The sequence below is a fragment of the Maylandia zebra genome, linkage group LG17, assembly GCF_041146795.1.
Source record: "Maylandia zebra isolate NMK-2024a linkage group LG17, Mzebra_GT3a, whole genome shotgun sequence".
In the NCBI taxonomy this organism is placed as follows: Eukaryota; Metazoa; Chordata; class Actinopteri; order Cichliformes; family Cichlidae; genus Maylandia; species Maylandia zebra.
The window spans coordinates 169,638-194,437 of record NC_135183.1 but is presented as its reverse complement, the minus strand read 5'-3'; the positions used below and the strand labels follow the sequence as shown (position 1 = coordinate 194,437).

Here is a 24,800-nt window from a genome sequence, read left to right as displayed (position 1 = left end):
GGAGTCTGAATGCTTATCTCCCACTCTCTGTACCTTTGGCATTGGTGCTGTAAAAACAGCTCAGTCATCTGTAGGGAAACTGCTTTGGAGCTTATGGGTCACATGGGGAAATCAGTAGAATCTGTCAGATGGCCACGGCTTTCTAACTGAAAGGAAGTCCCTCATGAATTCTCTTCATTGTCACTACATAAACAACCCCCTTCAGTGTAATCTGAATTAACTGTTAAACAAAGCGTCTTAGTTCTGTTTTCCATATGACCTTTGTCTAAACATATGGTCTTACCTGAACGGTTGCGTTCTAGTACCCTGCTCCCTTTGACGTGGCACAGGTCACCTTGAGTACTGTTGCAGGTGGTGTTGAGATCAGCTTTGCAGTAGGTGGGGGACCCTCCCTGCACTGCTTGAGGGATATGTTTCTTCCTCTTTTTGGGTAACTTCTGCTTGGCCATAGCCAGAGAATAGTACATCCCAAAGTTATTGACGATAACGGGCACAGGCATGGCTATCGTCAGCACACCAGCTAAAGCACATAATGCGCCCACGACCATACCTGACCAGGTCTCTGGATACATATCACCATATCCCAGTGTTGTCATGGTTACCACGGCCCACCAGAAGCCGATGGGGATGTTCTTGAACTTAGTGTGGAGGGTAGCCGTGGGATCATTGGGCTTGGCGCCGATTCTTTCGGCATAGTATATCATTGTGGCAAAAATTAACACTCCCAATGCCAGGAAGATGATGAGCAGCAGGAATTCATTGGTGCTAGCCCGTAACGTGTGGCCCAGTACTCTAAGTCCCACAAAGTGTCGTGTTAACTTGAAGATACGCAGAATACGAACAAAACGAACCACCCTGAGGAAACCCAACACATCCTTGGCAGCCTTTGAAGAAAGGCCGCTCAGCCCAACCTCCAAGTAGAAAGGCAAGATAGCCACGAAGTCGATGATGTTAAGAAGACTCTTAAAAAACTCCAACTTGACTGGGCAGAAGGTCACACGCACCAGGAACTCAATGGTGAACCAGAAGACACAAACACCTTCCACATACGTAAGAGCAGGATCCGTTTCGATCTCATACTGTGGACCTGAGTCGGTCACGTTGCTGTCTCGCGCCACATCAGTCTTGTTGATGATTTTGTTGAAAGCCTCATGAGTCTCCAAACAGAAGGTGGTAATGGAAACCAGGATGAAGAACAAAGACACGAAGGCAATAAACTAAGAGAAAGAAGACAAAATAGAGAAAAACACATTATCGCCATTACATTTCATTTCAACCATGGCTTCCTATACTATTTAGGATAGATTTGACACCAAAATCCTTCATTAAGTGTTCTCATGAGAAAGGGACAAACTACAACAGGTTTATTACATTTGCATCATTTTGAAGAGCGGAGACTCAATCTGGGAATGCAGATCCAGTCTAGTAAAGCAAGAAAGGCCCAGTAGACTTCAAACCCAGTGGAGAAAGGTGACGGGGAATCTCTTCATTTGGTTTTGCATATTGAGTTACACACCCGCTCTCAAAAACATACTTCATTCTGACCTCATAGTTTAGCTGCTGTTACTATATTAGTCTAGAGCCAATAGCTCAAAGCTTACAGGGCAAATTAAAAAGGCTATTCTGCTGTAGGATGTTCAAACCCTGATCTCTAATACATCTGGGCATGTCTATTAGCAACACGTTATAAAAAATGATCATCTTAATTATAGATCGACTGACTTTGGCCTTATTTCTGTCACTTATGTTAGTGCTAAGCAATCGTCTTTGGAGTAAGATGTGACGTATGGCAACTGGGAAAATGCCATACCTTATCAAACCCTGTAAGATGCAGTATTATTTGAAAGGTCAATAGTAAATTGCTATGCTATAATAGGTTAACTGGCACCCAGTTGCAGACTTGTTCTTAACTCATTCACTGGTAGCGTACCTTACTGGACATCCTTGAGCAGATAGAAATTTGTTGCACAGTGGTAAAGTCTAAATCTATAGATCTACGATAAAAATATCATTGACATCAGTTTGGCATTAGCAATCTATTCATTTTCCCAGAGGGAGTCTGCATGTTATTAAAGTAACATCGATAATTTCCCAAGCTATTTTACTTCATGTTTTTGACATATTTTGCAAATCCTTAATGGAAACAGCTTCCTGAGCTCAAATCCAGACATTGAGCTGCTGTGGAAGAAGACATGCTCAACCCTCTCTAAGAGCTAGATGGAGCAGATTTACAGCCTGGTATGCTGCTTCTCCACCATCCTCCCACAGTCCCTCCACTGGTGTGCTCTACCTACTGTGCTCTAAAGAAGTCGTTTCACACTCTGCCTTGTTTTGGATTGCATGACTCACACGCTCTCATAAATATCATTGCCACTATTTGGGTTACTGTGATCCTGAACTGTGTGTGTGCATTCACTCAAGTGCCTCTCTTTATGTATCTTTACTACCCTGTAAGTGTTTTTGTTCATACACTTTCAATGGCACAAAGTTAAAGCCTCAGCACAGTGTGTGGGGATAAGTCGGTATCACTAAACACCATGTACTGTGGATTACTCAGTTTATATGTATTTTGAGATTGTTGATTATATAGTATATGTAGATAGATATGCAGAAAGTGCTGTAAAAAGTTTGACAGAGGCAATATAACAAGGCTGTTCAGTTCCCACCTCTGACATTGGGCTATGAGTTTATTTTTCCTCTACTACAGACTGATCCAAGCTGTAGGCGAAGGTAAACAAGACGCCATTGCTGCAGTGGGATGTCACTTCTGAACTAACACAATAAATCTCTGCAGTACAGTGCACTGCATGTGAAGGATTTTACTCTGATTTTGCTAAGAAATTAAGCAAATCATCGGACTCAATCTGGATGCAATCAAATTCTGATACCTGCTGCAAAAATAAACATCATTCAGAAGAATAATGCTCCCTCTCGAGGGCCGTGGCTGAGTCTGTCCAAACTGTTTGAAGGATTCCAAAATGCAAGATCTAAACAACTGAGACGGGTTTTCACGCCATGCACGGTTTGAATACAAAATATAAGCGTAGTTTTTGAGAGCTGAATGAGTAAAAAGTTTGTTTTTGTGGTTTAGAGCAGCGGTCTCCAACCCCCGGGCTACGGACCAGTACTGGGCCGTGCGAGAGTTGAGGCTCAGGTGTGAAATTCATGGGTTTTAGGTTTTTATCGGTTTTTAGCGTTATTTTTTTAATCATTTTTATCATTAACTCTGTTTCCCTGGGTCTTTTCCTGTGTGTTATGAATACATTTTTTGGTACCGGTACTGGTTTTATTTTGTTATATTTATCTGCGACACCTGAAAGGCCGGTCTATGAAAATATTGTTAGACATAAACCGGTCTGTGGCGCAAAAAAGGTTGGGGACCGCTGGTTTACAGGGTTTACAAGTGTGCTTATCAGCCACAACCACAACAGGCAACATGACAAATACTGATCACGTTATTAGAATGCAATGTATTGCTAGAAATCTAAGACTACTGCTGTACGTGTAGATATTATTTTTACATTTAACCCTACCAAAGACAGGCACCAACCCATGGTAGCAGCCTGTGCCTGCAAGACACTGCACCCCGCCAAGGTGTTGACCCAGCTTTGAAACTGCAGATTTGAATCTGATGGAGCATATGTGGCATGCACTGTAACATGCTAAACAGCAGGACCAAACAATCCTTTGCCAGCACCACAGGATGCCACCATAGCTCCAGTTTGCATGCCCCGATAGGTCAGAGCTCCTGTGGAAGCTCTTTTAAATTTTCACAGTGTTTGTTTGTTTTGTTTGTTTTGTAGTCGCTTCTTTGTGTACATTAAACAGAAAAATGGAAAAATTCACTACTTCAAAATTCATTCTTTTTTCCTGTGTTTCTTTTATGATGTCTTTATTTCACCTTCCCTGCTGTCTCCATCTCTGTCTTATCATGACATTGGCTGAAACGAGCAGCCTGAGCTGTTTCCTGTAGCTGTGTGGATGCTGCGCCAACTAATGACTAGTTCTGTCTCATGCTGGGATGTAATTCTGATGTGTTCACGTCTGTAGAGAAAGGATGTAGCATACAGCAGCCTTTAAAAGCTGGATCACGTCACAGTACAGCAGCTGGACCTGAACTCACACTCACATGCTGGTGTAGCACTGATGCCCCTGTTTACACACAGCCTCACAAGGTTATTTATGGTAGGTGTTAAAAATGCAAAAGTGCTAACTTATCATGTGATTGCAGCACATGCACTCTGCATGATGAAGAAGTCCTGTGCTTCTATGAGTCGCTGTTTAAAGCCAGCACAGGGAGCATCTCACACACACACACACACACACACACACACACACACACACACACACACACACACACACACACTGTTCAGTCGATTTCTGAACAATGCAGATCTAATTTAGCCAGAGGACGAGCTCCCTTTGTGTGGCATGCTTCTTCAGAGAGTTTTTCAGACACAGTGATAACGGCTGCTGAGGAGCTACGACCTGTGACCTTCATGTACGGCTGCCACGTCACGTGCACATGGGGTAGAGACTGTAGATTTGACAGTAGAAAAAGTATGTCCACCAATACTGCTGACAAAAACTATTTGCTTATTTGTCACTATAACAAGGCAGCCCTTAGCAGCTGGATTTACAGTGAGAAACGGGACAATTTTAGTGGAACAAACTTATATTTATTTGCCATACAGCTCTCCTTAAAAACAATTCACTCTTGAGCTTCTTCACAGCACAATCAACCCTCTCTAATGAGAGCTGGCAGCCTTAAATACCTTCAGCTGTCACAGACTAAACCATTATTCCACTCACAGGTGAATTCTTAAATCCCAACCTTCCACCACAATATACAATATACCAATTTGAATAAATAAATAAATACATACATTTCACATTTAATAAATATTATAGACTTTAATCCTACACCAAACCCAATATTATAAAACCCCAAAAACCCAAGCACAAAGGATTCCCCACACTCCCTTAACCCATGGTCTCTCCCGGAACCTTTAAATGGTGTCTGGACCCCGGGGAAACATTTGCCCAAACACCTTGGAGAGAACACAGGTTTCCTTACTGGTAAAAGCTTATGTTCTCTCAATCACCATTCCTTTCTCCTCACAGACACCACCACGTTCCTAGATGAAGAGCAGCTGTGCAGGATCTGAAACAAGGCTAGCAACTGATTTTGAAATTCCCAGTAAATATTCAATTAAACTTCTTGTGTGCAAATGTTTAACTGTGCAAATCCATGCTGAAAGTGCGATGCTAAATGAAGTGCTTGATAAGGTGCCTTTAATAAAGTGCAAGGTGTTCTCTAAAGTGCTATACAGATTATAATATAAATAATAGTAAGGCAGTCCTCTTCCTTACAGTCACACGTCGATGTTTCAGTTCATTAAACACATTATAAAATTAGACAAAGTAAAAAAAGAACCCAAGTAAATACAACATGCAGTTTTTCAAAGCTGTTCCCTTAATAAAGTAGTTTGAATAACTTTTCACTTAAGCTGGATTTTGATTTTCCTCGGGTTATCTTTGTCTAATTATATTTTTTGTCTAATTCTTGTGCTGATCAATTAAAAAACATTAAGTATGAAACATTCTTCATTATGTGTGAAGAGAGAATGGGGGGACAGTGGCTCCTTTTCTGCCATCATGTTGGATAAGTGTGAGAAAATGGATCGATAGATTTAGATTTTATTTTACCAGTTTACCAGTCCAGTTAATCAGGAGGGCTCTACTACAGAACACTGTATGAAAAACAAATTAGGAATATGGCCTTTTTTTAATCTCCTGCATTGAAAAATTCCCCTCAAAAAGGAAACATCCATCAGTTCTACTAAAGGACCAGAGCTGTTGTATCAGTGAACTCTAACATGGTCTCTATGATTGAATGCACTCTTGGTCTAAACACGATGAATCTCAAAGGTGCCTCTGAAGCTGATTTGGTGTTTTTAACACACTAACAAAAAAAACAAAACATCATCACTGTGTTGTTTGCTCTGTTTGTCCAGTGGATTTATTCTGCAGACTGAATTGAGCATCTTGGTCTCCAAGGGCAACTAGCACAGCAATAACCTTTGGCATTGCTTTAAGCATGACTGAAATCTCAAGCATATCTTTCTCTCCCCTTACAATAATATATGCAGCCGTTTGTTCTTACTGAATATCAACAAGTGGCTTGGAAAAAGATGAGACCTTCATGTTGCTCAGGCGCTGATTTTGTGTTATTTTATTGTGTCTGAGCTGAATGCTTTCATATCACTGCTGCATCACGTTAGGCTTGGTTCCCTATCTGCCACTCAGAGGAAGAACTGTCTCCTTCAGGAAAGACTTTATTTTATTATTTTATGATGTAGTGTTAACTAGGGATGGGTACCGGTGTCCGGTGCCATGATGGCACCGGTTCTGACATAAACGGTAGTAACCAGACCGAAAAGCAGCGCACATTTCTGTGCTTTATTTCGGTGCTTTTTTTTCCTGAGCTGTGATACACTTCTAGCCAATCACTTTACGTTTCCGAGGATAGTAGGCGGGGCCAGGTACGTACGTTCTGTTAGAGCAGAGCTACAGATTAAAAATGTCCAAGGCGAAGCGGTCAAAAGTCTGGCTGTACTTCACAGCAAAATATGCAAACTCAGCAGCAACAAGTGCTTTAAGCTGATACTGTGATACTGTCAAAGGAGGTAACACCTCGAATCCGATGAAACACCTGGCGACGCATAGCGTTTTTTTTAAAAGCCGAGAAATGCGCCGTATGATAGCTTGCTGCGAGACCTCACACCGAGCACATCTACTGCAGGTGGGTTGCCTGTTATGCAACAACCTCCAAAAACCCGAAGAGGACAGTCCTGGCCCCTAGCCCTGCCAGTGTAGCAGGAATGATGAGGATGATGATGCAGCAGCAGCCGTTCTTCTCTGCGTGAGTAGCTTAATGTTGTTCGTGTGTAATTTACGTTGAGTAGGCTAACCACGTTATTACGTTAATGCATGTAAGGTGAACTAGCAAACACCATCATAGCTACATGCGGCTGTCTTCTTGTTTGATGGCAGATACTCCCTTCACCCTGGCCAAAAAGGCTAAAATGACCAAAGAAAAAGTGGAAAACAGTTAAACATGAGAGGTTTTTGGACAAAGTTTGTGTTTTTTCCATTGTTTAAGCACTGCTTCCAGCCAAGAGTATATACCATATATGCCCCATAGATGCAGAAAAGGCTAACATTGTTATCTTTTTACAAAAAACAGCTGAACATGAGAGGTTTTTGGACCAATTTTGTGTTCTCCATTCTTTAAGCACCGGTTTGAGCACCGTTTAAGCACCGGCACCGTTTCAAAAGTACCGATTTGGCACCGGTATCGGATGAAACCTAAACGATACCCATCCCTAGTGTTAACTCTGATTATTCAGAAAAACCATAAGCAGCATCATGAAACCAGGATTTCATAATGACTGAGAAATGAAAAGCAGGAGATGTCAAGTCATCCATGTAGTACCTCTGTTAGACGCACTGTACAAACAGAGTGATTCATTAGGAGTTTCTGTCAGCAGCCCCATCACCTCCCCAAACCCTGATGGGGTCTGATAGTTGTCAGACTTGAACCGTGGAAGCCATCCACATAATCACACAATTTTTCACCTGACATTTCTGCCTCGTGTCTCTTCTCGCTGTCCACAGCCAGGAGAAGAGACACGAGGAAAATGCCAGATCAAACTGCTGCAAACACACCAGCTTCCAGTGCATCACAACTGCCTTTGGCCTAGTAGCACAACAGATGTCACATTCAACACCAGTGTGTGTGGACTCCACAGCTTTCTGCAGTCAGGGTTGATACATGAAAGAAAGCCTTGTCCTGATTTAAACATGAAGTCAAGGCTTCGTCTACTCTGCACATCACATCTGCTGTGTTCTCGCTCGAGTACATGGTTTTAAAAAACAGAAACACTTTGGACTGTGTTTGATTCACCACCTCCATCTATGCATACTGGGTCAGGTGCTTCCATTTGTAATAGTGATCAGACAGCAGTTGGATTTATTATAGCGGAAATGTAGTAAATACCACAGAGATAAAACTACATCCTCTACAGTGCAAGAGCTCAACGTGTGTCAGAGATTGCAGTACTGCTGAACTGTCATGGAGAGATCCATGATTATTAGCTGCCAGTCTGGAAAGACATTTACAGTCTGTTGTGACGATAAATGTCTTAAACCCCACGATTTGAGATATTCTCTGTAAATCCCGGTAGCTTTGGGTCTCAGTCATAGAGCTAAAAACAGAACGACTCTAATGGACAATACATTTGTTTGTATACTGGCACAGCAACACGTAGGATGGACAAATCTTGGCAGTCTCCCAGTGAAAAATCCCCCACATTCACATGCACAGACACAACCAGCTCACCGCGCTGCTCAGGCTCTGTTTCAGAAATTGCCCTGCTGGCTTGGCCAATCAGCACGCTTGCTGTCCTCACGTCCACCATCTGTTTGACACTATGAGTGGAAGCTCTGTGTTCGGTCCCTGGACCCGAGACCACCATCCACCACTGTGATGGTGAAGGCCCCTGTAAAGCTGTTATGACATGATGAAGCTAAGGGGACCCTGGAGGTGCTAACACAGTCTGAGAGGAAGTCAGACACATGCACACACGCGTGTGCACACTGACATGATGAAACCTGTGGGGTTTGAGCCTGTATGTGAGCTGTCTTGTGTTTCTCTTCTGATTGTCTGGTTATAATTTCAGTTTCAGGGCTTTTCCATGTCTCAGCTTAAACTGCACGTCCACATAGTCGCAGCCCTAACTCCCAGTATGCAAAGATAGCATGTACTGGGAGTGTGCATTCACCTCGAGACACCTGATCCCTCTGGCTCTGCTGCTACTCCACTAGCTCTTTAGTCCAATCCAACATTACATGAGGTTTATGACATTGTAACACAAAATGGGCAGTTACCAAGTCAATGAACTTTATCCCAGTGGTGAACAGCTGTGCTGGTGTAGTTCTTCTTCCCACCAGCAAGAGTCACTACAGTTCTTTCATGCCAAGATTTGTTTGTTATTAGCTGTAGAGTTAGTAATGCAGCATACTTTGAGAAAAGACTGACTCAGCATGTTGTTCTGATAAACATCTACATCCATCCTCTTCGTTGTTTTACAGAAAGCATCGCTTATGAGTATTTAAGCTGAACAAGAGTTAATGCAACTATATTTGCTATTATTTATGCACTCTTATGGTTAAAGGTGTACTGTATTCAGATTTACTTTCTTTCCAATGTTAGCTAGTTCAGTCAACTGATTTGCATTATCGTGTGAATATATAGACTGAATATTGCTTATTTCTTCTGTTTGTAGTTTCACTCTGTTGATAATTGAAGGCAGCGCCAATAAAAGGGACGATACACCTGTCAGTGTTCGGGGAGTTTATCTATCTGCATAACTGTATGGAGTGTAGCAGTGAGGGCAGAATAACAGCTACCACTGGGAGTGAGCACCACAGTCCTCTGGTGACCAACTGTAATGAAGAAAAAGGGATAAATATGCAGTTCGTCTAATGGCCACTTGGCTTCAGGTGAGTCAGTCGCCTGCTGCATAAATGGTTTCAGACTTCAGACCAGCTGTAGGGTTGGTCTTTTTTAAAATTCATGATTCATCCATTTCACACCAGCAGCTGTAACTAATGTCTGCCAGGCTCCGCCCCCTCCAACTGGAGTAACTGAACTGGACCTATCAGCATTTGGAGAACGTTTGAATGAATGCTACGACTATCATATGGCTGTCTGTGTGATGCAGACTGTGCAAGAAGTCTGTTCTTCAGTTTGGGTGAAAGTCACACGGAAACACGGATCTATGTGCTGCACCTGCTTGCACTGACCTGCTGCAGTCATTAGATTCATTTAGAGTCAGATTTCAAAAGCTCTGATGAACTCAATTTATACTTCATTTATAATACTCATAACAACACAGCATCCAGAAGTAGATGTAGAAGTAGATTTTGTTATTTCTGAAGTGAGCAAAACAACAACAACAACAACATTTTCATTTCAGTGTTGAAAAAAATGTAAAAATAAAAGCATTTTTCCATTAAACACAAATTTAATTGATCAAAGTTCAAACAGATCCTCTCAGTGTAAATATGTTGCTACCTTGCATTACTCTAGCTGGATCAGGCAGAGATCAGCGTGCAGACATCCAAAGCTTTCTGCTCCTTCAGTCGCTGAGCTTAGCTCCAGCTGGAAGCAGAGACCCCCGGGCAGAGACATCCCTCTGTCTGTCACTCAGTAGTGTTGTGTCTCTTCAAAGCAACTCCCCCTCCTTGCTTTCACATCACTACAACCCACTTTTCTGACAACACACCAGGGAGCGACACTGATCACCTACATAATGACGAGAGCGTCTAGCGCTGTATCTAACCCTGTCTTCTTCCTCTCTTTGCGCTGCCTAGTAACCAATGAAGTGAGTCTTGTAAACATAAATCAAACCGATTCCACAGCTGCTTGTTTTCTGACTTTTGGAAGTCTGTAATCCGAGCAGATTAGGGATTTTTGCAGCTAGCGAGAGAGATGGACAAAACAGATGGACCACATATTCCAGATGAACCGTTAGCTGTCTCCATATCTAGAAAACCTCCATGTATCTATGCCACAAATCACTTTTAAGTGTCTTTTATGGACAGAGAATTAAATTATAAAGAGTTGTTCACATTTGACATTTTAACTGTCATTGTTTTTTTTTATTTATTTATTCATTTGTTTATTTAACAAAAACATATTTGGATAAAAGTTTGGTTAGCTTGATCAGCGAGACACATTGATGCTCTGCATGTGTGGACAGGTCTACACTGATGCCTGCAAAGAGGTGCAAACAAGTGAACAATTAACACTAGGATTTTATTCGTAGGACTAGCAGACCGCTAGCAGCTACTGTCAGTAGCCTTACTGAAACTTAAACTAGTGAGCTATAAACACTTTTCATAAAGTTTGGAAGAAGCTTGTAAACGTGTTTGCAATGAGCTTCCAGTTACATGATCCCATTAGAGTCAGATTTGCGTCACTTCTTGTGTCCACACACATTTAAAAAAACAAAAAACAGAAATTCTGTTTCATCCCAAATGTATTTGGGTCAAATCTTGATAATAAACGTAAACATGATTATCATTGATTGTATTGTTACAGTACTCACTGTCGAATTTGTAATAATATACACAACACATATGCAGGTAACTAATGTTTTAGTGTTGACATCAGACAATCAGACGAGGAAAAACAACCCTTGCAAATCACAAACAGGCTCTATTTCAGCTTTTTCTGCTTTCATGTGAAAATTCCCACATGGAAAAGATATTTATAAATCGTATAAAGTTTGTATCTGTCTTGTGTGAAACTTGTATGAAAAGCATATAAGAGTGAAAACAGATATAAGATCCCTTGAAAAATTATATAATGAAACTTGTATGTTTTGGATACTTACTGGAACGATGTATGAAAGTAATGAGAAAGTGGCCACTTTCATGAGTAATCACATATAAGTTTTTACTATTTCTTTTCCATATGGGTTGATTTGAATTGAAACATCAAGTTTGATGGCAGCCCTTTCTTTAAGGACAGGCTCAGTCTACATGAAGATATTCTTCACTTGTTTGACCTTTCAAGTGTGAATAAGAGGCCAAGTGACTGACACAATCCTCCAATGATGCTGTTTTCAAACGCTGAACATGCTGCTGTCCACTCTGTGTAGTCAGTCTGCTGAATACTAACACTGAAAGCTAAGTGAACTGAGTAGACAAGGAGAGAGTATAGAAAACTGGCACCGATATAGAAGATTTTGAAATCTTGAAGTAGTTTAAAGCTAAAGTTCTGTAAAGCTCACTCGCCCTGTGGGGATCGAGAACCTTTGGATGACTGCATCCGGAGAGTCCAGCCCGTTAGCTGTATACACAGTTCGTGTATGTTCTTAGGCTTGCTGTTTGCTAGCTGGGCCACCCTGTAGGAGCACTGTGCATGCTGTCGCATTCAGCTCCCAATCTAAAATCAAACAGCAGCTAAATCAACTTTAATCAGTGTAGTTAACTGAATGGACCATTTAAAGATCATCGTACCACATACATAATTAAACCGCCAAGTAACTGATTTCCATCTCAGCCTTTATTTAATAAAAGAAAGCCCTGTGTCTATAAAATAAGCAGGGGAAAAATAGAGCAAGGGGCTGCGAGGACAGTGATGAGTCCTGGGGAATATCAGAGATGGCAAAAATAGAGTCTATTAATCTTACATTACAGTAAAGTCCTCCCCAAACGCATGTTTTTGTCAGACACAGGACTGCACTTTTCTTCATCCATGTCAGCTGCCACCATGGAAACAGCACCGTTCCTTTTTTCCTTTTTGTGATCGCTCACGATGGTGAATCGCAAATGAGGAGAGAGAAAGGGAAGAAGAATGGGAGGCGGAGGAGGCAGCAGAGGGGTAAATGAATGCTCGTGTTCTTTAGCAGGGAGAGGGTTTCCCCTCACTGTCACTTCCTGCCTCGGTCTCCCTGAACTAAAAACATGTTTTTGTTGTTGTTAGCACAGACTAATGACAATGCAACATTAGCTGCTGTCTCTCAGCCTAAGAGACTGGTTTCAGCGCTTACTGAGAACCAACAGATGATGCAGGACAGATGTTAGCAAGCAACATCCAACCCCACACTGCAAACCGAAAACCACAGAATGTTCTCTCTGGCATTAGCTCCCTCATTATACTGCTCGCTGTGACATGACAGCCAGCTCACAGAGGGAACCCTTCTAAATCCACAGATTTTGGCAACCAGCCACTTGTTGGGGCTAAAAATAGCCTATCAACATTTTTTCCAGGCATGCTAATTTGAATAATTCGTTGTCACTTTAAGTGGATGAAGTCAGCGTTGGAGGAAATGTTGGGGAGCTGAGGTAGAGACAAATGAATCCTTGCCAGCCCCTGCTGTTGACTCAAAGGGTCAAGACAAATGTAGAGAGATTCAGCTTTAATGAGCACAAGGCCTAATTTATGCTCATATGATTTCTTTGGTATTGTGCAATACATCCATTCACTTCCGCTCATCCTTTTCAGGGTCGCGGGGGGCGCTGGAGCCTATCTCAGCTGTCATAGGGCGAGAGGCGGGGTACACCGTGGACAGGTCGCCAGTCTGTCGCAGGGCCAACACACAGGGACAGACAACCATTCATACTCACATTCACACCTAGTGACAATTTGGATTAAACAATTAACCTATCCCCACAAGCTGCATGTCTTTGGACGGTGGGAGGAAGCCGGAGTACCCGGAGGGAACGCACGCAAACACAGGGAGAACATGCAAACTCCACACAGAAAGACCTGATGTTGGAATTGAACTCAGGAACTTCTTGCTGTGCGGCAACAGTGCTAACCACCGTGCCACCGTGCTGCCAATTGTGCAATAAAAAGTACGATGTGACAAAGCTAGGTTCATGGAGCATTTAAGATAGATTATGTTGATAGGATTCAGCCTGTGTTTGCCATTAAACCACATCTAGTTCAAACCAGGCAGCATCTCGAGAGAACTGCTGATCAACAGGGTCACAACAGTGGCTGTATTTTTGGAAAATCACAGCCTGTTAGAGCCTTTACATGGACATTTTTATTTTAATACAAACAGAATAGCTTGCTACTTCCAGTCACCTGCCTGCATTTTGTAGGGCTTGCCCTGTTTCCAAGCCTTTTCATTGCACTGTGTGACAAACCATCTGATGTGAAAAGTTAAAATAACAAAAGCTGAAGTAATAGTTCCATTTAAGGAATCAGAACAGCTAAAACCAAAGAAACTGGCCGGTGTTACATACAGAAAGGGTTTTTTTGCATATTTTTGTATACGTGGATCACCACAGTGGATCACAAATAATCAAGATATAACTGAAGTGCAGACTTAATTCAACTTATTGAGCATAACACTATATTAATCTGTTTATTTAGATACAAAGTATTTATATAACTAACTGGAAAAACTAATATAATTTTATACATAAGGACTGTTTGAAGTCTTGGATCCGTCACAGTCAAAATCAATGGCTGAAGTCTAGAACCAAAAGAAATCACCAAATAATGCGTACCTTCATTTACTGCAACAGCTTTTACTTGTTGCGTGTTTGTGAGTCTCTGCCTAGAGATGGACCGATCCGATATTACGTATCGGTATCGGTCCGATACTGACCTAAATTACTGGATCAGATATCGGAGAGAAATAAAAAATGTAATCTGATCCATTCAATATCACAAAACCTGCAACGTAGTGTAACCCAGCTCATAACCTTAGCGTGCCAGAGGAGTATGCGTCTCGTGATAGAGCGGTTGTGGCATGCAAGACCTGTCGGCGGTCTGGTTGAGCATTTGGAGCCTCACTACGTGCTTCCAAACCGGCATTTCATCTCCGAGACAGTTATCCCAGAGAAGTAAAGCAAGTGTGTAAGTTCATCTCCGAATGTTTGTAAAGCATTCCCAGCGACTGCCTCTCTCCCTCCCTCTCCTGTTGCTACTTCAATCATGAAACTGATCAATGATCAGCTGATTGGCTTTTCTCTCTTGTTTATTTATCGCCCACTTTGCACCAGAAAGAGGAAACCAGGCGCTAAACAACAGCAGCACGTTTAAGCTTGATCAGCTGTTGGTAGAATTTATTTAATGTTACTTTCTACACCGGCTGGTAACTGTGCAGGGGCGGGTCTAGCAAAGTTTTGCCAGGGGGGCCGATAGGGCATTAACAGGGAAAGGGGGGCACAAAGAAATACTTTTCTTTCTTATTGTCATTTAAATTGTCTAGCTTTTAATAAATAATTATCTGAATCTTTCACCCAAAGTTTTAATCTGATGTAAAATATATAGAAGTCCATTACTGTATATGAACTATTTTTTTTTTTTTTTTTTTTTTTAATAAATAGGACAGGGGGAATGAATGAGAGAAAGAGGGGGAGAGAGAGAAAGAAAACCAAAGGGGAGGAGAGACGGTGAGAAGGGGGGGGAAGAGAGAGAAAAAAAAAAAAAAGAACTCCTGGGTCACCTGTATGGAGAAAAAAAAAAACCAAACAAACAAAAACAAACAGAGGAGACAGCAAACAACAAAGAGCAACATAATAATAGAGAAAACAAAGCACCATCACAATAAACTAGCTAGTCATAGATATCAGTATTTACTAAGTAATAAACGATATTGTGCAGCACACAAGATAGACAGCGCACAGTGTGCTTTGAGGCAGCAGCCAAGAAAGCTTTAGTCCGCGTCTGTGAATACCCATGTGTGCATACCTGTGTGGATCAGCATGCTTGCATTCCAAAGGTTTCTCCATGTAATGATCTGCTAGGGAGTGTGGGGGGGCCACAGCCCCGTCCTCCAGGGTGTGAAGTGGGTATGGAGGAGATCAAAACTCCAGACATCCAGAGGCCCCCAGAACACAAGAGACCATGGAAGACCAACAGAGGGGCAGCCGCGCCACTGTCCCAGTAAGAGCTGAGGAGAGTCCCAGATGAGGGCTCGCCCAGCAGCCGCGGAGCAGAAGTCAGGGGGAGTTGCAGTGACGCGCCCGTGAGCTCTGCCGGCCCCCAGCTGTGCCTGAGTGACCGAGCCCCAGGCCGAGAGGCCGGGGGCACCCCACCTCCATATATGAACTATTAAGTCAAATTTATACCCTAGTAAGCTATAGTACTTTTTCCTTTGGGAAGGTACCATCTGTGCAGTCTGCAATTCTGTTGAAGAAGATTTTGAATCTATTTAATATTTTAGAAAAACAATTGATTTCTGTGCATTTTTATTTATTTATTTTTTTTTTTACACATGCATTAAATTAAAGTTGATTACGTCAATTAAGCATCACGAGGCGGAGAGTGGGGGTGGTTCCCTTTTTTTTTTTATATGGCTGGGAGTTTGTAACCCTATTCAGGGCTCTAGACTAACTTTTTGCCATGGGCGTACCAGTACGCCTAACTTTAAAAAGTTGTGTTTACGTCTTTGTGTAGAATCCGTGTACCTGCTCTCATTTGCTGTTTGGTTGTTGTTGAAATGGTTTTGTGAGCTTTAATCTGAGAATCTGGCGTTTCTGGCAAAACACAGTTATGTTTAAAAGTCGATTCAGGATTTAATGAATTGATATCGCTTTATTCAAGCTACTCACCTCCCACTTCCACCTGCACTTTCAACTGGACCACGGCCAATCAGAGAGGTCCCGCCCCTGACTATCTCTGATTGGTTTAGTCCACGATAGGGGCACAATGTGTGTCTGTTGTTGACCACAGGGAAGGTTGCAGATTTTTTATTTTTTTTGTTACCTGAACAGTTGGTCGCACAGGTGCAACCAAATATTTTTTTTAGTCGCACCACTGAAAAATTTGGTCGCATTTGCGACCAAATTGGTCGCACTCTAGAGCCCTGCTATTAGTTAGGTTGTTTAACCCTTTACAGCCGATCGGAGCGGGCACGCTCTGTTTTGCGTAACTATTTTTAAATCCCAGTAGCACTGCAACCACGTAAGCTAGCGCAAAAAAATTTTTTGCATATGAAACCGGAGGAGTTGTACTCACATCTTATGCCATCAGCTTGTCCTCGGTCACGGTTTCCTTCCACATAAAGCTTTGCAAAAACTGCATAAAAAGCGCTTGCAGGAACAAAAACATAATATTCCAGAAACACGCTGTGCCGGTCCGATCAGCTGTTCATAACACTTCCTAAGTTGGAATAGATGTCAGCGCGAACTTTTGCATTTCCGCCATTACCTGCCCAAAACCGGAAGTGACGTCATTTTCGCGGAAATGTAGTCTTTTTTACTATCAGGCCCTCAGAGCCTATACTCGTCTTTTTAAAAGTTATCTTTGACTTTATGACTTTCTGTGTGGTTTCTGGGATGCTTAGGACTCATATTGCACTGCTGGAAATAGTTTATTTTGATGCATATGCTGCTTTTTTGCAAATTTGCAGTATAATATTTATTTTCGTTTTTCCTGCAGTGTATAAAAATTGGTGTATTTCAAAAATAAAACTATGAAGACACTCAAAATAAATTTCCTGTGGTGGGAAACTACTTTGTGCAACTTTTTTGTATTTACAGTTTTGAGGGATAAGCCTCTTAAATTTCTCTAACTAGAAATATATGTTAAAAAAACAAAAACGATTTTCAATTTTTTTTGTAGTTTATTGCACTTTTTTGCAATTTATGTAATTACTATGCACTTAATGAACACATATTATTAAAATCTGGGCTATAATGGTTGTATTGATGTATAGCAACTTGAAATGCTCCCAAAAATGGCTCCACAGCAGGTAAAAATATGATATAAGCTCTGGCGGACTTGGTTCTATGGTAGGTCTTAAAGGGTTAATATTTCCACTAAGTACTCTTTAAAATACCAGAATAGGAAGGATGGAGCAGGTTTAAGTTTATTAGATTTTGCTGATCTATGAAATATTTTGGGTGCAGTGTATTTTTTGCATACAGGTATAACAGAATAGCTTTAGTTTTGTTTTGTTTTTTAAACTTGAGTATGAACTTATACAAAATGCAGCAAGATATTAAAAAAAACATTTTACTGATTATAAAATTCGCTATATCGGATTTATATCAGTATCGGCAGATATCCAAATTTATGATATTGGTGTCGGTATCGGACATGTAAAAAAAAGTGGTAACGTGCCATCTCTTCACTGTACCCGGACAAATATCTAAACAGTCCAAGTTGCATCCTTTTAACTCATTTCTTTAAAGCCTATAGGCTCCATAGGTTGTGCAGTATGGATTAGGGAGGTGTATAACCTGTTAAGAATGAAGCACTGGTGCTGAAATGCCCGTATACATCCCTTACATGAACAATGAGCAAACCAGCTAATAAAACTGTGTGTCACCACAATGTTCCTTGTATCTTAAACTAAGCACATTTCTCAGCTGTTGTTTCCTGTCAAAGCTGGCCCAAATAATGCCTGGTAAAAAAAAAAGAAAAACAAAGAATTGAAGACAAAGATTAAAGTGAACAGCAGGCAGACAGCATGTGAACGCTTATCGTAACATCACTCAAAAACCTACAACAAAAGCTGTATTCAACCTCTCCAGTCAGACAAAAATACTCCTGCTTGAAGATCCCAGTGAGAATGTGCTTCTAAATATAACCAACAAGCCTCTCTTACTGCTTTGCTCTTTCATCTGTTCATCTAACCATCAATATTTCAGCTCTTTGCCTCAGACAAATCACTGACTCATGAATGTTGATACTTATTTGAGCACGTTTACAGTACAGTGGCATGAACAGTAGACATAATGGTGCTGATGTATTTAAGAACCCGTATGTCACAAAAAAAGGTTCAGCTGGGGAAAACATGATTTGAATCCCTGCTGGTTTTATACGTTTGCTCGCTAACAAAGAAACGATCAGTCCATGATTTCAATGGTTGAACAGTGAGAGGCAGAACAAGCACCAATAATGCATTTCAAGAAAGTGATAAATTTAGTTATAAGTTATACAAAGTTATACATTTTCATGAATGAAATAAGTATTTGATCCCTTTGCAAACTGTGCTTTAATACTTGGTGGCAAAACCTTTGTTGGCAATCACAGAGGTCTGGCGTGGATCGTAGTCGGCTATAAATTTTGCCCACACCTCAGGGGGGATGCTGTCCCACTGCTCTTTGCAGAGGATGTCATTAATGTTTCGTGGCTGATGTTTGGCAGCTCGAACCTTCACCTCCCTCCACAGATTTTCTTTGGGATTAAGGAGACTGACTCAGCCACTCCAAGACCTTAATATTCTTCTTCAGCCAATCCTTTATTGCCTTAACGATGTGTTTTGGATCACTGTCATGCTGGAATACCCATCCACGACCCATTTTCAATACCCTGGCCTAGGGAAGGAGGTTCTCACCCAAGATTTGATGGTACATGGCCCCATCCACCCTCCTTTGATGCGGTGCAGTTGTCCCATCCTCTTGGCAGAAAAACTACCCCAAAACTTAATGTTTCCACCTCCATGTTTGACGGTGGGGGCAGCATTCTTAGGCAGGTCTTATCTGACCACAACACTTTCACCTCTGAATCGTTGAGATGTTCAGGGGCAAACTTGTGCTTTCTTCAGCAGGGGGACATTGCGGGCACTGCAGAGTTTCAGTCCTTCACGACATGGTGTGTTACCAGTGGTTTTCTTGGTGACTGTGATCCCAGCTGCCTTGACATCACCTCCCGAGTAGTGCTGGGCTGGTTCCACAGCGTTCTCATTTTCATTGAAACTCCACCAGGTGAGATCTTGCGTGGAATTCCAGACTGAGGGGGATATTTTATGGTTCCTCCATTTGCAAATCACACCAGCTGTTGACACCATCCCACTGCTTGACGATGGTCTTGTAGCCCATTCCAGCCTTGTGTAGGTGCAAAATCCTGTGGATTCAAATGATTCTCTTACTGTGCTGTGTTTGGAATCTTGACAAAATAAATAAATAACAGTTAAAAAAATAGAAACTTACAAAAAGTAAAAATGTATACTTTTCCTTTAACTTAAAAGCAGCAGTAACAACATTTCATTGCTTGGACAAGTCCTACACGATCATGTGAAACAGACCAGGATCAGAGACGAGGCTCCAGTGGAAGACGAATAGCCTCATTTGACTTAACATCCTTGATGTTTCGTGGTCCACAACACATCTGATTCAGGATGGCACAGAGCGCTCTGGGCCTGGCTGTCTGGTAAGTTGAGGAGCCTCAATTTGACAACAGGATTGTCGTGTGAGCCACAGTGGAAAAAGGCAGACATACAAGCCAGTGTTTCTTTTGTTTTGTTTTTGCCTTTCCCGTTTGGATCTTTAGCCATCAGAATTGTTGTCTGAAAGCCAAGAAAGATGCCAAGCGGATTTACCTTACCAATTGGATCATTGTGCAGCAAGCTAGATCGACAACGCACAATGTGCTTTGAGCAGCAGCCAAGAAAGGTGTAGTTTGTGTCTGTGTACACCTGTGTGGATCAGCACGCTTGGATTCCAAAGGTTTCTCCATGTAACAATCTGCTAGGGAGTGTGGGGAGCCATAGTCTCGTCCCCCAGGGCATGAAGCAGGTATGGAGGAGATCCAGGCCCCAGACATCCAGAGGCCTCAGAATACGAAGACCCGAGGAGGACCACCAGGGGGGCAACCATGCCACCCTCCTGGGAAGAGCTGAGTAGAGCCCCAAACGAGAGGTCACCCAGCAGACACGGAGCAGAGGCCAGAGGGGGTTGCAGTGGCGTGCCCGCGGGCTCTGCCGGCAGCCAGCTGTGCCAAAGAGGACCGGGCCTCATGCCCAGAGGCCTGAGGACACCCCACCCCCCGGAAGGGGCCCAGCCAGGCCCCAGGCCCCGCCAATTGGCCACCAGAAATGAGCCGGTACATGCATGAGCGCCCAGCCCCAGACACCAAGGACCACCAACACACCAACGTCTGAAGGCGTCAGCCACCGGCATGGAGTGTGGTGAGGGGAGTTAGGCCTCCGTACTTTGGAGGGCCTGAGATGTACCCAGAGAGGTCGAGTCTAAGACCCAACCTGACATATAGACACAGACGAACAGGCGCACGCGGACACAAACGTGCATTCCCACCCCCATATACACAAAAAAATACTCGGCACTCACCCGACGTGGAGACAGACACAAATAGACACTGTGCACACATTCACACTCCCCAAACATACTCTATATCCCAGGTCCAGGTACCCCCGTCCCCAGAGGGGCAAACCGTACCCAGACCCAGGAGATGTAACCCTTCTCTCTGGGGTGGAAAGCAGGCCGCCTCCTTATCTGCAGTAGCAGGGAGGCCCCGCATCTCAGACCCCAATTCAACGGCCAGCACCTCCTCCCAGCCCCCCAGCTGGAACTCACCCCCGTTCTGGTTAACAGAAAGGGGGTGAGTGAAGACCACAAGACCCCAAACCTCCTTCCGCCCGCTGATATGTAGTGTTGCTGTGTGCTGTTCTAAAGTGCATTTAAAACACAGGAGGGCATGGTACTAGCTTCCTCTCAGAGAGCAGCACGGCTCCTCCCGAAAACCCTCAGTGTCTATATGCATTTAAAATTGAGGGTAGGGCACCAGCGCCAGAGGTGGGTTTGAATACACAGAACATCCTCTGGATGCTGTAGAACGTGCTCACCCCCAAGGCCCTATATGTATGTGTTATGTGAGAGTGTGAGTAATGTGGATGTCTAGGTTGCAGAATAAAATTGAGGCACAGGCGGCCAGAAGGGGACAGAGGGGGAGTGCCTCGCCTGCACCCTGGTGACACACCTGCACCCCAAGCCCTGCGTGTGTGTAGGTGTGGTGGAGAGGGAGGCAGCTGAGGGTGGGGAGGGAAGAAAGGGAGGGGGAAGCGGCCCCTCCCTGGGGCCAGCTCCCCCGCTGACCCCAGGAGGCACCCCCACACTCTGGAATCCACCAGGGCAAGAGGGCCCAGGCCCATCCGGATCGGGGCCCACAGCAGCAGCACCACCCCACCCCACAGAGTCCGGGGCAGCCCACCTGACCCCACCGCAAAGAAAACTGCACCCACCCCATCATCCAATCTTCTCCCAGACTACACAAGACAATAGACACCCAGGTTGGGTCATTCTCCACCTCTCCTATATCTCTCCCCCACCCACAGAGTGAACTCCTGTTTTTGCTGAAAAGGAAGCAGATTTTTTTGACGTGTGTTATTCCAGGTTTATTCAACACTACCTGCTTCTGTCAGGAGAAATACTGACAAGTTGGCAAAGTCAGAGCTGGAAAAGTCAGAGCTGGAAGGGAATCGTTTTTGGCAGAAAAACTAATTTCACACTCCTTTGACTACCTTGGAACAGCAAGACAAATAAAAATACCACTGACAGACTTTAAGAAATGCTTCCAAAATCATAGGAAGCAAGAAATAGGTCAGACAGCAAAAGTAGTGTCTGTCTATCCTGGATATTCAAATGGGGCTTTTATGAATTAACTAATGGAGCTGTTATTGACACAACGTGTTTACTCTAAAGTCTAGCGGGGTGTTGCAGTACTCATTATTTAAACGTGTTCTGATTCCCTTAAGATCTGACCCAAGTGTAGAGATGTCCAGTAGCAACAAATTTGATTCTTAAAGGAAAACTTGTCTTCACTGATTTGAGACTCTATATTTCTTGGACTTGCCAGACTTGAAAATTAACTTGAAGTCTGCTCACCTGACTTAAGACATGAGACCATCATCCTGATGAATCTGTCACTTGACTTTAACTGGAGAAAAACCCCAGCAAACAGTGAAGCACATTTCCTTACACACCACTGTGAGAGCTCATGGTATTCATTCAATAAGCAGCGCTGGAAGTGGGCTGCATTTAAACTTGACTAAATCTTCATATTTTGGGACTAATTTGCTTGCACTGACTGAGGACTTGCAATGACCAAGGTTAGACTTTGTTTCCTTCACACTGTGAGACTGTGTTGTTCAGTGTAATAGGATTTTCAAACACATTGAATAGCAATGTAATAAATATGGATTATGTGCCTTTTTCCTGTTGTCAGTTTATAGATGAGCGAAAAGGAACATATGATTTGTGTGTTTGTCTTTGTGATAGAATGTTAAAAGTTCATGTCAGTATCTGCCCTCTTTTCTGTTGTGATTAAAAGCCTAGCTGGCATTTACTCGTCCCTCCCAAGATTTCATGAATACATTATTGTCTTTTAAAAGAAACAAACATGCAATTATGTGGAGGATAAGAATAAAGAAGAGAAACAGGCCTATTCAAATGGCTCTACATACCCTCTTTGAGTGTGACTGAACACACACACACATACAGACAGTACCCACTGCTGACTTCTGCACCACTTCCTGTCAATCTCATTTTGCTAAAAACAGCCTTTACGTCACATACATACTTTTATCTGTCACTTTGCTATTATTTATGCTGTGACAAGTTTCCTGCTCCAGATTTCATCAGCTTAATTTAGACAAAAACTACACTGAAGTGGATCACAAACACACAAATAGCCCAGCTGGCAGTGTCCAAAACAGAGCAGCCTGAGTACCGATTTCTCTCACTCCATCATGGAACAGCTAATACCACACTATGGAAAATTCATAACCCCAAGCATCCTAACTGTGGCCTCCCAAAACTAGAATATTCTTCATTTTCAGGCTTTGATAAAATCCTAAAATGTGAGACAACTGCAGCCTGAAATTATGATATACTGCACACGTAGGGCACCATGAAGGACAGGGAGGAAGACTGGGAGGGGGCGATTCATCCAGTGAATACCAAAACTGCAGGTTAGTTAAGACTTTAGAGGTGCACTAACAGAAAAACTGCAGAAAGAGGTGCTGTTTGTCACTCATCATATTTTGTTCCCTTCTGTGTTCACTCTGACATCATGGCTTCTAGTGATCATTTATTCACTAACAAGGTACTCAGGAGTTTCTATAGTACACGTTCACATACTTGTATACATGCAAAGGACACCAGTGTTGTGAGGAATGCTCCTAATGAGACCATGAATGATGTCCTGGGTGATCTCCTCCCAGACCTGAACCAGGGCGTCTTTGAGTTCCTGGACAATCTGAGGTCCAAGATGGAACGACCATCTTTGAACAGAGGGTGGGGCTTACGACACCAACTGTCTGCCATCTATAATCCAGTGATGAGATCCCTTCCCAGACGCCTTAACGCCCACTCACATCCTGGGCCTTTTGACCTCAGGAAATCACATGATAGGGTGGGGCCAGGTTTCACAATGAGTTCACCTGAAACCCTGGCTGATTGTGACCCTCAGTCGGGAGGAGTGTGAAGTCAGTCAACTGTATCGATTCCGTCATCCTCCAGGAACTGCCTGCATACTTGTGTCACATGAAGTCCAGGCCTTGTGTTGCACCAGAAGGAATCCAGGATCCACGTGGATCCAGGCAATGAATCCAAGGAATGCACACTTAGGGTGTCAAGGAATATTAAAAGTCTTAAATATGAAGGTCCAGATAAAATAGACGGACAAATCCTTAAGAACGGTGTTGAGCAGTTGGCTGGGATTTTTCTTTCGTCTTTTCTCAAAGTCTCTTGAGTTTCGCAGTCCCTTCAACCTGGAAGGGCTCCAGGTTGACGCTAAATGATTTTCAGCCTGTTGCTTTGACTTCCCTTGTGATGAAAACTTGAAACTAGCAAAAACGTAACTTTTGCATGGCACTCAGGAAAACCTAGACGTCCTCCAATTTGCTAGAGAACAGAACAGGTAGAACAGGTAGAGGGGTAGACGATGCTGTGTGCACCTTGCTCTAGATGGTTCTGAAGCACCTGGATGGCATGCAAAACTTTTCCTGCTTACTTTTTTGGATTTTCCATGTACTTTTAATGACACCCAGATCTATCTGTCCATGAAGCCAGATAACACACACCAATTAGTTAAACTGCAGGAATGTCTTAGGCCCTGAAAATCTTAGAAATATGGTATCTAACCAGATTCTTACTGTCATGATCCTGGGTCCTTTTGACCCAGCGTTTTGTGTTTTCTCTTCGCGATTTTGGTTCTGTTCTCTAATTGGTGTTTACCCTGTTCCCCCCGTGTGTTCCTGTTTTATTGTGAAGGTCTGCGTCTTATGTGAGTGTTTTCAGTTTGCCTCCCTGGTCTCGTCATGTTAATCACTCCCAGCTGTGTCTCCCACCTGTGTGTAATCTCCCTGTGTTCTCTGAGTGTATTTAAGTTGTATTTTCTGTCTTGGTAATCGCTGGTTCGTCTGTGTTGTTTCCCCTTGGTCTCCCTGCGTCTTCCCGTATATATTTCTCCGGACCTCCCTGCATCCTCATTCTGGTTTGTCTTCTTAGTTTACCCA

At 42.9% G+C, this 24,800-nt stretch overlaps 1 protein-coding gene across 5 annotated transcripts in view; it reads right to left on the bottom strand.

Annotated features, from left to right (window-relative positions):
• kcnc2 (potassium voltage-gated channel, Shaw-related subfamily, member 2) overlaps positions 1-24,800 on the bottom strand; it is a 120,244-nt gene that overhangs the window by 10,603 nt on the left and 84,841 nt on the right. For 4 of the 5 annotated variants that reach the window (XR_013093996.1, XR_013093997.1, XM_076876265.1 and 1 more), the window contains exon 2: positions 284-1,217. Coding sequence is in view for 3 of the 5 variants with exons in the window: in XM_076876265.1 (XP_076732380.1) it covers positions 284-1,217 (934 nt within the window). In the remaining 2 variants the exon portion in view is untranslated. Of the gene's footprint in view, positions 1-283; positions 1,218-12,266; positions 13,369-24,800 lie in introns of those variants that run through there. The other variant, XM_076876267.1, reaches the window with a different exon arrangement.